Source organism: Orycteropus afer, unplaced genomic scaffold (assembly GCF_000298275.1).
Source record: "Orycteropus afer afer isolate SDZICR_OR568_19922 unplaced genomic scaffold, OryAfe1.0 scaffold00571, whole genome shotgun sequence".
Classification (NCBI taxonomy): Eukaryota; Metazoa; Chordata; class Mammalia; order Tubulidentata; family Orycteropodidae; genus Orycteropus; species Orycteropus afer.
The window spans coordinates 960921-974731 of record NW_006922158.1 but is presented as its reverse complement, the minus strand read 5'-3'; the positions used below and the strand labels follow the sequence as shown (position 1 = coordinate 974731).

General features: G+C 42.1%; 1 protein-coding gene across 1 annotated transcript in view; it reads left to right on the top strand.

The window, feature by feature from the left end:
• Positions 1-13811, top strand: part of ARHGEF6 (Rac/Cdc42 guanine nucleotide exchange factor 6) — a 122072-nt gene that overhangs the window by 74842 nt on the left and 33419 nt on the right. Inside the window, exons 8-9 of the mRNA XM_007956006.2 lie at positions 3786-3881; positions 5922-6044. Coding sequence (XP_007954197.1) covers positions 3786-3881; positions 5922-6044 — 219 coding nt within the window. The remainder of the gene's footprint in view (positions 1-3785; positions 3882-5921; positions 6045-13811) is intronic.

The window sequence follows — 13811 nt, the reverse complement described above, 5'->3', positions numbered from 1 at the left end:
CACTTGAAACAGTTCCTTCGCAGTTGACTTTCCCAATGCTACACGTCATCTAATGTCCTGACTGCTGCTTCCATTGGCATTGATTGTAGAACCAAGCAACGTGAATTCCTTGACAACGTCAATCTTCTCTCCATTTATTGTGATGCTGCTCACTGGTCCAGTTGTGAGGATTTTTGTTTTCTTTATAGTAGTTTTAAAACAGATAAAAACAGACAAACTAAAAACAGAAAAAAGAAAAATCAGTGCAGGGAACCCAGGCTCCATCTGAGCACACAGACTGGGATGGAATTCCTGCTGGCCCAGAGGGTGGGTGGGAGTAAGTTATGGCCACACCTGTGTTCACCAAGAGGGTGTGGGGTATAAGAGTAACAAGGGAAATGTTGCACTGTTCCAGTTATCCACGTCTGGAATGTCCTTGCAGTTCCTGGCAAGTGGAGCTTGTTTTTAAGTCCCTGGAATCTGGGAGAACATGGTTCCTTTAAATATCCAAAATGGTCAAACTGCTTGTAAGCAAAAATCCACAGCTCAGCCTGCCTTTCTCTTTGCTACTTCCCCTTTTATTCCCCAGCTGCCAGAGCAGTCCTCTGTGCAGTCCCTGGCTAGTAGGGCTGATTTTTAGGTTAATTCTTAGGTCCTATCACCACTCAACAATATCCAAGCTGTGTGTGCCGTCAGGATGGCTCCCAGACTGCAGCTCTGTATGTCTCCTTTTTGGTGTTTTCGTGCAAATTCTTTTGCTAGTTGGAGTTTAGTCCACTTCTATATCCTTCCCTTCAAGGGTCAGAGGTCCAGAATTATCTTCTATATCTGTGTTAATTGGTTCCCCTTTTCTTTGTTGAAGAGGGTCTGTGCAGTCTTTTTGCCTATTTCGCCATCTTACCGGAACTCTCCCCTTTTACTTTCGTAAGAGTTTACTTTTGCAAGACAGATTGACTTCAGGCTTAAATAAGTTTATTATATTTTACTGTTTTTTTCCCTTTACCCAAATCCTCTATTCTTGGGTGTGATGTCTTGCTAAATTCCCCACTTTATTATTTTCATGGTATTATAGGAACCTTAAACCAATTGCCATTGAGTCGATTCTAACTCATGCCAATCCCTTGTGCATCAGGGTAGACTGTGCTCCATAGAGTTTCCATGGCATATTTTTTTTGGAAGCATACCACCAGGCCTTTCTTCTGAGGCCCCTCTGGGTGGACTCAAATCTCCAAGCTTCCTGTTAGCAGCCCTAGTGCATTAACCCTTTGCACCACTGAAAATCCTGTGGAGCACAGTTCTACTCTGACACCCATGGGATCACTATGAGTTGGAATCAACTCCACAGCAACTGAAAACTGGAATGAGACTCTTGGGGCATTGGGGGGTCAGTGGTGGGATTCTCACCTTCCATGCAGGGGACCCAGGTTCAATCCTGGCCAGCGCACCTCACGTGTAGCCACTACTCATCTGTCAGAGGCTTGCATGTGGCTATGATGCTGAACAGGTTTCAGTGGAGCTTCCAGACTAAGACAGACTAGGAAGTGATCTACTTCTGAAAATCAATTTCTTGTTGACCTTATGGTGCAGGACTAGGCAGTGTTTCATCCCATTGTGCTGCCACGAACCAGAGATGACTCGACAATTGCCAATAAACAAACAACATGGGAATATTACTTTGCTACAAACGAATTCATATTTCTGTGTTGGAAGAGTTTAGATAAGGTCCAAAAGAAATTGTTTTTTGTTATTATTATTTGAAATACAGAGTGCAGGTCTCACTCAGGGCTCTCACCTCCTCTGCCTTTCCCTTCCCCTTAACTGCTTCTAGATTGTTCATGAGCCATTTCTCCACTGGAAATCTCCCCATCTCCCCTTACAGTATCCTTCTTCTCCTCCTCTGCCTGTCACCTCTAGAAAAGAACAAGGTACATTTTATTTGGTGGCAAGAGACACAGTGAAACCAATCTAGTTGTGTGATGGGCAAAGCGCTAAACTCCCTGGATGAGACCTCAATACACCGCTGAGTCTAGTGCCTGGAAGGAATGACTGACGATATCCCCCCATGAATAGATAAGAAAACGGAAGTCCAAGGAGACCTGCACTCTGCCTAAATCCATTCCAAACGCTGTGAAAGGATGATCCCGACAGCTCTGTCTTGCAGGCCCCAAAGTGATTTGAGCCAACCAGACTGTTTCTTGTCTGATCCCAAAGGGACCAAGTAAGCCCCCGAGAAGGGATCTTGCTGCTACAAGAAACACCGGCCAGGGCAGCTGATGGCCCAAAGGTTTCACTTCTGACACCCAGAGTAGGGATTTTCCAGCTTGTGGTCCAGGAGGGCCCTGGCAGAGGAAGCGGGAGCTTTTGACATTCTAGAACTTACTGGTAACATTGATTGGGGGCTTCCCTTTATTAGTCAGTAAAAACTACTCTCTTAGCATTACTCCCTAGTTTGATGACGTTCTTAAGGAGAAAGAACATGTGGCAGAACTGGTCTTCTAAGCAAATTTTTAGCAAAAATTCCCCCAAAACCTGGTTAAGAGAGAGCATGGGCTCAAGCTAGACTGTTTCAGTACATATTCTGGCCAGTTCACACACTGGCTTTGTGACTGACTTTGGGTGATTTGCTTAAGCTGCGTTTCCTTACCTGTGAAATGGAGATAGCAGTAGTATCTACCTCATACAGTTGTTATGAAGTTAAAATGAGTTCTTATTTGCAAAACCCTTGCATCAGTGTAAGCCCCAGGAATGGTGGCTCTTGTTCTTACTGTTCGGTAGGGACAGAGTGGCTTAGAGCATTCTTAGTATGGAAGCCTTGGAGAGAATTATTTGGTTTGCCTTGATCTGACTGACTCCAATTCACTGCACACACAAAAAATTAGTACTATTTTCTGCCCTTCTTCTTCCTCTTCTAAAGATTCTCTTTAAGTGATTAGGATTAGATTTAAATAATTTTAGTTTAGGAGAAATAGGACTTTGCTCTTTTTTCCATATATTACATAAGCATATATAATATTTCTCAGTTATCAAAAAGAAGTCAGTCAAAAGCTTTTATACTTAATTCTCAACTATGATGTATTTTATCTCTTCGTATACTTAGATATTAAGCACTTGCTGTTTAGTCTGGTCCCTGGGTGGCACAAATCTGAAGGTTGGTGGTTCAAACTACCCAGTGGCCCTGCAGAGGAAAGGCCTGGTGACCTGCTCCCATAGAGATTACAGGCCAGAAAACCCCGTGGAGCAGTTACCTCTGTAGCACATGGGATCATAAGGAGTCACAATCAACTCAAGGGCAGCAGGTTTGGGTTTGGTATTCACTTAGTCATTGTTTTATAAAATAACCCGTTCCTTTATAACCCATTCGTTTTCTTAGGATTATTATTCTTATAAAACCCAATCCAAACTCCCTGCTGTCGAGTCAATTCCAACCCAGAGTGACTCTGTAGGGCAGAGTAGAACCGCCCCATCATGTTTCCAAGACTGTAATCTTTACGGAAGCAGACTGCCACATCTTTTTCCTGCAGAGCGACTGGTGGGTTTGAACCAAAGAACTTTTAGCAGCTAAATGCTTTAACTACTGTGCTACCAGAGCGCCTCATTCTTATCACAGGAAAAAGTAAATCAAGGGAAGAAGTTTACAAAAGTTGCCTAAGACCACAAAGTAGGTATAAATTAAAAAGGAAACGTTAAATTATAGAAATTATTTCCCTCTCTCGTTGCCAGATGTTAGGCAACTATCAGCTAACTTGATTAGAGGTAGGTAACCAGTCATCCTCACTGTTTGCTCAAACTATCTGTCTTTTTTTCAGTCTGAGTACTGTGGAGTTTACATCTCTATTGGGAAACTTTGAAGAAGTATGCACATTTCAACAGACGCTCTGCCAAACCTTGGAAGAATGTTCCAAGTAAGTGTCACATGTTGTCATTAAGATAGCCAGCATTTAAGATAGTCAGTGGTTAAAACATTGGTTTTTTTTTTTTTTCTTTTTAACTCTTGTCTTAGATAAATGCACTTGACATGGATGCACTTGTTACACAGTTGCTACGTTGTCCTAGAACAAAGTTATAACACAAAAAACACACCAGATGACGTTCCCAGTGTCAAAGCACTGGTTACGTATCAGGGTTTGATATCGAATAAATGCTTTCTAACTTGATTGAAAAATCACCTAACTTTTTGCTGCTTCTAGGAAGCTCTGGTGGCATAGTGCCTAAGGTATGTGACTGCTAACCAGAAGGCTGGCGGTACAAACCCACCAGTCACTCCCTGGAAGGAAGGTTGGGCAGTCTACTTCCGTAGTGATACTGCCTCGGGAACCCAAGGAGGGGTCGCTATGAGTTGGATCCAACTTGATAGCAGTGAGTTTGGTTGGATTTTGGGTTTGCTGCTCCTGGTCAGTGTAGCAGACACACGAAATCTTAATTGATCACAGAGGCCACCTTTGACATTGGTTAGATATTTTGTTTGGTACATTGCAAATTAATGGGAAAAGTCATTCAGATTATTCATGCAGTTTCATAAGCTTGTTCTCTTATTAATCACTAAGGCTCTGGTGGCACAGTGGTTAAAGCATTGGGCTGCTAACCAAGAGGTTGGCAGTTTGAACCCACCAGTTGCTCCATGGGTAAAATATGGGGCAGTCTGTTTCTGTAAAGATTTATACCCTTAGAAACACTATGGGTCAGTTCTACCCTGTCCTATAGAGTCGCTATGAGTCAGAAATGACTCAACAGCAGTGTTGTATGTGTTTTTTTTCCCCGTCAAATATGTATATTATATTTGCACTTAAAACAAAGAAAGTTTTGGGAAGGGAAAGTATATCTTTATGTCAACCACAATGTATATTTGATGGCTAGCTGGATTGTTGAGGTATGTACGTACATACTACAGAGTGAACTGTGACGACCGTCAAGAAGTGCATTTCTATAGCAAAATTCATTCTCCAATCAGGTTATCTTGAGGAAATTTGCCACGTTCATTGTCTGTAGGGAAATGGAGGTGATTACCTGTTTCTTGAGCTTTGTGAGGCACAGGTGGATGTCCAGGAAGGAAGGTAGACAGAGCCCACACTGACTGAGACCTGAGGAGCTACTCCAAAGGCTGAGAGGGATCTAGATTATTGATCTTGAAGGATATGCATCAAGTGAGAAAGGCAGCTTACAAATTAAATTCCATTTCTTGTAGACAAATGCGTAGAAAAAGTCTGAGGAATATGCCAGACTTGTTATGGTAGATGTCTGATTGGTAGGATTCTGAGTGATATGCTTTTTCTTTTGCTTTTTTGATTTTTCTACAATGAAACCGAGTCATTTTAAATTGAAAAAAGCATTGAGGCTATCCTACCTATCAGCAGCTCTGGTGTTGTAGTGGCTAAGGCACTTGACTGCTAACCAGAAGGCTGGAGGTTCAAACCCACCAGCCATTCCTCGAAAGGAAGATTGAGCTATCTACTTCCGTAGAGATAGTGCCTCAGAAACCCAAGGAGGAGTTGCTATGAGTTGGGATCGACTCGATGGCAGCGAGGTTTTTTTTTTATCCTTCCTGGCAGCCACCAAGCCACAAGCCACCATAATACTCCTTATGACAGGTCATTTTTAAAATCAGAATTTTTGTCTGTACTTGGACTTCATATTAATTAATCAAGAACTTTTGCAGTGTGCATAGCTAAACTTGAATATGAAAACCTTAAAAAAAAAAAAAAAACTCCACCTACTAAGTCAAAAAAGGGATCACACCCTACCTATTAGGGCTGTGATAGGTGGCTAGAGTTTAAACCAGTGTTCAAGACTTACATCTCATTGATAAAACAGTCATAATATGGTTTCTCTTTTAAGTTTGGCAAAAAAAATTCAAACTATTTACATGCTGCCAGGTTTAATTAGCATCATCTTTCTTTACCCTCTGTTTCCTTTTTTATACTCTCTTTTACCTGTTTTGCTTACAGGGTTCCAGAAAACCAACACAAAGTAGGAGGCTGTCTACTGAACCTCATGCCTCATTTTAAATCCATGTATCTGGCTTACTGTGCAAATCATCCTTCAGCAGTAAACGTGCTCACACAGCACAGGTAAATCGTTAACATTTCTCATTTGGAAATCTCGGGTCCCCAGTTGAACTCTTAATTATCCTTATTAATAGATCCATTGTTCATTAACCCAACAGATGACCGATTGAATATCTACTGTGTGTCAAAACCTGTGCTAGCTGATAGGGATACAGTAGTGAACGAGGAAGATAAGGTCCTTCCTCTCATGAAGCATAGACCCTTGAGGGAAATAGAGACATGAAATAAAACACTGTAGACATGTTGTGATACAAAAGGGTAAGAGGCTGTGAGACTGCAACGTGGTATGGATCTCGTCAGGATACAGCTGTGGGGAGTATCAGGGAAGGCTTTCCTGAAGTGAAACCTTATTTAAAGGCAATGGTTTAGCATCACCTCTACTCGCAGTGAGTGTTGGTTCTAACCTGCTGAAAAATACCTTGCCTGCATGGTTCATCAATTTTCATTTTTCTTTGTCTGGTAGAGAGACTCTGAAATAGTGACATGGCTATAGGGCATGTATTGGTAGGGAAAGGGGAAGGAAAGTTAGACTTACTGTTAGACTTGTCTGTTGAGTACTTTAAGAGTTCTGATAATACTTTCTTCCTTCCAAATTTTATTTATTTTGTTGTTGATATGCACCAATTGAGCAATTTCTACATGTGATTTAGTGACATTCATTACATTTTTCAAGTGCAAGTATTCTTACCCTCCTTCTCTGAGTTTCTCCTCCCTCATTAACACAAACTCACTGCCCCCCAAAGGTTCCTATCGAATCTTTTGAGTTGCTGTTGTCACTTTGATCTCATATAGATAGTTACTGGAAAAGCATAACGCTCAAGGCATACCTTTTTTTTTTTTTTAAAAAAAAACATGGTTTCACAGCATACTTTTGCTTTGAGATTTAAAGATTATCATAGGCCAGTAGTTTCAGGGGCTCTGGTGGCATAGTGCTGAAAGCATTTGACTGCTAAAGACGCTGGACGGTCAAACCCACCAAGCACTCCTTGGAAGGAAGATTGGGCAGTCTATTTCTGTAGAGGATGCTCTGAGTCGAATGGACTTGAGGGCAGGGAGTTTTTTGTATCTTTGTTTTTGTTTTAACCCACCTTCCATGGCTCCAGAAAGTCAAGTCCATGAGAATTGGAAATTTTCTCCCTTTGATCAGTATTCTTCTATGGAATCTTTGATCAAAATTTGCAGTAATGGTAGCCGGGCACCATTCACTTCTGGTCTCATGGCAAAGGAGGCAGTTGTTTATGGTGACAATTAGCTACACATTCCATATCTTCTTCCTATTCTTGACTCTCCTCCTTCCTCTATTTCTCCAGGTGAACAGAGATCAATTGTTGTGCCTTGGATGGCCACTTGCAAACTTTTAAGACCCCGGGCACTATCTATGAACTAGGAGTTAGAACAGAAACACTACACAGGTAGTCAGGCCAGTTAACTGGGATGTCCCATAAACCATGATCCTCTGGTAGCGTAGTGCCTAAGGCACTTGACTGCTAACCAGAAGGCTGCGGTTCAAACCCACCAGCCACTCCTCAGAAGGAAGGTTGGGCAATATCGCTATGAGTCAGATCCGACTCAATGGCAGTGAGAAAGAGAAAGAGAATTTTAATGTGAAGGAGCTCTGGTGTCATAGTGCCTAAGGCATCTGACTGCTAACCAGAAGGCTGGCAGTTCAACCCCCCTGCCTCCAGCCACTCCACAGAAGGAAGACTGGGCAATCTACTTCCATAAAAGATTTACCACCTCAGAAACCCAAAGGGGGTCACTATGAGTTGGAATTAACTTGATGGCAGTGAGTTTGGTTTGGCTTGGGTTAATTTTGATGTGTCTGGGTACAGATCTCTGTGGGTTCATCCTGCTTGGGGTCCTTTGAGCTTCTTGGATTTGTGGATTCATATCATTCATTAAATTTGGGAAATTTTCTGTCATTATTCCTTCAGATATTCTTTCTGTCCCTTTCTCTCTCTCATCTCTTTCTGGAATCCCCATGATGTGTATACCAGGTCTCTTGTTTTCGCTCCATAATTTTGTTAAACTGTGCTCAGCTTTCTTTAGCCTCCATTCTTGTTGCTCTTCAGTATCTGTAATTTATACTATCTTATCCTCTATGTTGCTAATTCTCTCTTCTGCTTGCTTAAATCTGTTGGTAAATCCTTCTATTGTATTTCTCACTTCAGTTACTGCCCCTTTCAGTTGCAATATCTCATTTTTTAGAGCCTCATTTTGTTTTTTATTGTTTTTCTTATTTCTTTTAGCTCATTATCTATGTTTTCCCTTAGTTTTTTAAGTTATGTTTAATGTTGCTGTATTATATTTTTCCACTTTTTGGTCGTCCCTAGATGCACTTACACTGCTTTGTTACATTCATTTGGATGGGCCATAGTTTCCTTTGTTCTTTGTATGTCTTGTGATTTTTTTTTCCTTGGGCACTGGAATTGTTAAGGGTGCTAACTTTCTCAGTTTTCCCCAGTATTTGGTGTTTTTGCTCACACTACTTTCTGCAAGAAATTTTTAAGTGGACAGAGCCTTCAGTCTTTAACGCTTTCCTTTCTCTCTCTGTTTCTCTTTCTCCCTGCCTGGTTTAGTTGGGATTTGAGAGTTCCAGATCTTGTTTTGCAGCTTTCAATGTCTCCCAAACCTCTCCCAAACATACCAGAGAACATGCTGTGGTCAGTCTGTCCACCAGCAGGCCCTGCCACTCAGACGAGATACTGTATACCAACCAATATGTCCACCAGGTGGTGCAGTCCCCCCTCTCTGGTTATTACTCTCGCCCCTTCTCTGTTTCTGCAATCATGTTTTTAGTTAGAAAAATCACACCCAGCAAGCCCCCTTTGAGGCTGGGTGTTGCCCTCCAGTTTTGTCTGTGATTTCCTCCCTCGCTCTGTGGGTGCACAGGCAGACCTTCCTCCATTTCAGAAAGAGGGTGGCACTGCCCAGAAGGACCTCTTGAAGATGTTAGGTTGGTTTCAGAGCCCTGGTGGCCCTGTGATGGCTGAGGGAGCAGTCTCCATTTCGGTGGTCCACCTCCTAACTCCACTGTAGGGAATCTTCTCTAGAAGATGCCGTCAGTCCAACAGCCAAGAGTTACTGGTTTGGAGAGGGGTAGTCACGCTCCGAACAGACCCCCAGGGAGCTCTGCTTTGTTGCTATCAGAGTCCGCCTTGTAGTAAGTATGTTAGCTGCCGGTGTAGCCTCCACTCAAGATGCCTGCTTCCTAGCACACAGCAGCCTCCGTCAGCAGTCCTTAGTGCCAACTGTCATGGGGAGCAGATAGATCCAAACTGATCCCCAGGGAGATCAGTCCTGTTGGTTTCTGAGGGCTGAACTATGGGGTGTACACGGAGGCAAGTAAAGTGCTGACTATGGGAGCAGCCTCAACTGTGGGGTCCTTCTGTAGCAGTTTGCAACAGCTTGGCAACCCACAATTACCAGATGGGGATGGAGTGTCACACTCTGGTCACATCTCCATGGGGGGGTCTCCCTTGTTGCTATCAGAGTTCCCCTGGTTGATTGTTGGCTGTGAGTGTAGCCTCCACACAAGACTCCTGTTTCCTAACACACAGCAGCCTCCATCAGCAGTCCTCAGTGCCAACTGGAAATGGGGGTAAACTAACCCTAATGGACTCCCAGGAAGGTTTGTCCTATTTGTTTCAAAGGCCAGAGCTGTGAGGTGCATGGGGAGCCAGGTAGAGTGCTAACTATGGGAGCAGATTCCACTGCAGGGCTGTTCTGCCGCCATTCATAGCAGGCTTGCAACTGACAGTGATTGAGGGTGAAGGTGTTGACACACTCCAACAGGATCCACAGGGATGTCTCCCTTGTGGATTTTAGGCAGAAGCCTGGGGTCCTGTCACTTTGTACAGGGACTGGGGTGGTTAGGTAAGTGGTTTCTTTTTATGGGGCCACTACCCAGTTCACAGCAGCTGATGGTCCCTGTGGCTGGTGGAGAGGCAGGGATGGTGGGAGAAGTGATTTTGCTACTATGTGTGAATCGTTGTTGATTTGTTGATTCCACAACTCATCTGTCAGTTTGTTGTACTGTAGTGGCTTGTGTGTTGCTGTGATGCTAGAAGCTATGCCACCAGTATTTCAAATACCAACAGGGTCATCCATGGTGACAGGTTTTGAGGGGTTTCTAGACTATGATAGACTATGAAGAGGGGCTGGCAATCTACTTCCAACTAAATTGGCCAGGAAAAACCCTTTAAATAGCAGTGGAACAACAAGGCCTAAAGATGAGCCCATCAGGTTGGAAGACACTCAAAGTACAACTGGGGGAAGAGCTGCCTCCTCAAAGTAAAGTCAACCTTAATGACATGGATGGAGTAAAGCTTTCAGGACCTTCATTTGCTGATGGGGCATGACTCAGAATGAGAAGAAACAGCTGCAAATATCCATTAATAATCAGAACATGAATATACAAAGTATGAATCTAAGAAAAATGGAAGTCATATAAAATGAAATGGAATTCATAAAGATCAGTATCCTAGGCATTAGTGAGATGAAATGGATTGGTATTGGCCATTTTGAATCAGACAACCATATGGGCTACTATGCTAGGAATGACAAATTGAAAAGGAATGGCATCACATTCATCATCAGAAAGAACATTTCAAGATCTTTCCTGAAGTACAATGCTGTCAATGATAAGACAATATCCATATGCTTAAATGCAATACCAGTTAATACAATTATTTTTCAAATTTACATACCAACTACTAATGCCAGAGATGAAGAAGGTGAAGATTTTTACCAACTTATGCAGTCTAAAATTACCAAACATGCAATCAATATGCATTGGTAATTACTGGTGATTAAAACACCAAAAGTTGAAAACAAAGAAACATTGGTTGTTGGAAAATATGGCCTTAGTTATAGAAATGTTGCCAGAGACTGCATGATAGAATTTTGCAAGACCAACAACTTACTCATTGCAAATACCTTTTTTCAATAACATAGAGAGTAAAAAATAAAATAAAATAAGCGGTGACTGTGCAAGTGAAAGATGCTACTATTCCAAGCTGTAGTAACTCTGGTAACATAGTGCCTAAGGCACTTGACTGCTAACCAGAAGGCTGGCAGTTCAAATCCACCAACCACTCCTCGGAAGGAAGGTTGGGCAATCTACTTCTGTAGTGATACTGCCTCGGCAACCCAAGGAGAGGTTGCTAGGAGTCGGGTCCGACATAACAACAACAGTTCAAGCTGTGCTGAAAGCATTGGTGGAAAACAAGGCTCCAGGAATTGAAGGAATACCAACAGAGATGTATCAACAAACAGGTGCAACACTGGATGCTCACTTATCTATGCCAAGAAATTTGGAAGACCTGGCCAACGACCTGGAAGAGATTCGTATTTGTGCCCATTCCAGAGAAAGGTGATCCAACAGAATGTAGAAATTATTGAATAGTATCCCTAACTTCACATGCAAGTAAAGTTTTGCTGAAGATAATTTAAAAATGGTTGTAGCAGTATATCACCAGGGAACTGCCAGAAATTCAAGCTGGATTCAGAAGAGGACAGGACTATCATTACTAATGTCAGATAGATCTTGGCTGAAAGCAGAGAATACCAAAAAGATGTAAAGAAAACAAAAATTCTCACTACTGGACTAATACGCAACATCATGATAAATGGAGAAAAGATTGAAGTTGTCAGGGATTTCATACTGGGATCCACAATCAACGCCCATGGGAGTAGCCATCAAGAAATCAAACGATGTATTGCATTGGGCAAATCTGCTGCAAAAGACCCCTTTAAAGTGTTAAAAAGGAAAGATGTCACCTCAAGGACTAAGGTTCGTCTAACCCAAGCCTTGGCATTTTTAATTGCCTTAGATGCATGTGAAAGCTTGATAACAAGAAAAATGAAAGAAAAATTGATGCATTTGAATTATGGTGCTGGCAAAGAATATTAACTGTACCGTGAACTTCCAGAAGAACAAAAAAATCTGTCTTGGGAGAAGTACGGCCAGAAAGTTCCTTAGTAGGGAGGATGGTGAGACAAAGTCTTACATACTTTGGACATGTTATCAGGACGGAACAGTCCCTGGAGAAAGATATCATGCTTGGTGAAGTAGAGGGTCAGTGAAAGAGAGGAAACCTGCAATGAGATGAACTGAAGATCTCCAACATGGTTGCTTCAACATGGTGACAATTGTGAGGATGACATAGGACTGGACAGTGTTATGTTCTGTTGTACATGGGGTCACTATGAGTTGGAACCGACTCAACAGCACCTACAACAATAACAACGTGCAACTCGTTGTTGAGTTGTTGATTCTTGCCTGTCTGCAGTTCCCCACTGCCTTCCTCTGCACCCGGATTCAGAGTCCCTCAAATGCAAGCTCCATTCCCTTGTTGTATTTATTGCTTCATTTTTTTTGGGGGGGTGTCAGAATTATACTTTGTTTATGCCACCAACTCCCCAGAATTCCCCTCTGATAATACTTTTAAATGATAACAAATTGTTTCAGCTTTGTGAAGAGCTATATTCCTTTAAGATACAGTTTGGAGGCTTTAAGTGTCATATCTCTCCTACCCTCTCTTGCCCTCTGACTACTCATCCCTGACACTGGGCTAGATAAGCACGGTAGGCTTAAAGACAGTCTTCATTGTGAAATCCTATAATAGAAATTCAGGAAAGACTATAGCAAGACCAACACACAGAGGCTCTTTGGACTTAACCTGGAGACTAGACTCAAAATGGGGATGGTTTCTGAAGGATGCTCAAGACTGAAACGAAAATATACTCTTCATGTGGCCTAGGCTAGAGAGCCCTAGATTTCTCAAGTCTTAGAGCTGGGCTAGAACACTAGTTGTCACCTACCCTCAGAAGTGGTGGAAATTTTTTTGTGTGTGCTAGTTTGCTAGGAGGTTTATGGACTTTACATAGTGGTGTAAAAGGACATTTAAAGATAGAATTCAGTAGGTCCTACTTGAAGATCAATTTTATTCCCCTGGTCAAAGTTTTGAACTCTGTGGAATAGCCAATGTGGAAGTTGGAGTTTAAAGAATGAATAGCTATGACACTGAGTTAGTTAGGCAAGTGGCTCAAGTACTTATAGCTAACATTAGCTAATAATAGTACTGACAATATGCCAGGCACATGATGTAAAAACCTATGAGGGAGTTACTATTATTACCATCTCCCCTTTAAAGATAAGACATTGGAAGGGTTAGGTTGAGTAATCTGCCCAGGAATTCATAGCTGTTAAGTTGTTGAGCCAGAAATAGAATCCAGGTCTGTCAGATAATTTTTTAATGCATTTAATTGAAATATAATTTATGTAGAGTGAAATACACAAAACTAAAGTGACATGGGTCAGTGCTTTTTTTTTTGCAGTGTTCCCTCTCCTCCCCTCCCCTCCCATTCCTGACAACCAACAAAGAAAGTTTCCCTCCATATATAAACCTTTCCTTGACCCTCCACAACAATGAACTAATATTATATTTGTCCCTCTGTGAATGACTTATTTCAGTCATCATAATGTCCTCCAAGTTCATCCATATTATGCAGTGTTTTGCAGACTCTACATTATTCTTTAGTGCTGCATAGCATTCCATTATGTGTATGTGCCATAGTTTGGTCATACACTCTTCCGCTGATGGGCATGTAGGTTGTTTCCATCTTTTTGCTATTGTAAATAGTGCTGCGATGAACATGAGTGTGCATATATCTGTTCCTGTCCTGGTTCTCACCTCTCTAGGATATATACCTAGTAATGAGATTGCTGGGTCAAATGATAGCTCCAATTCCAGCTTTCTAAGGAAT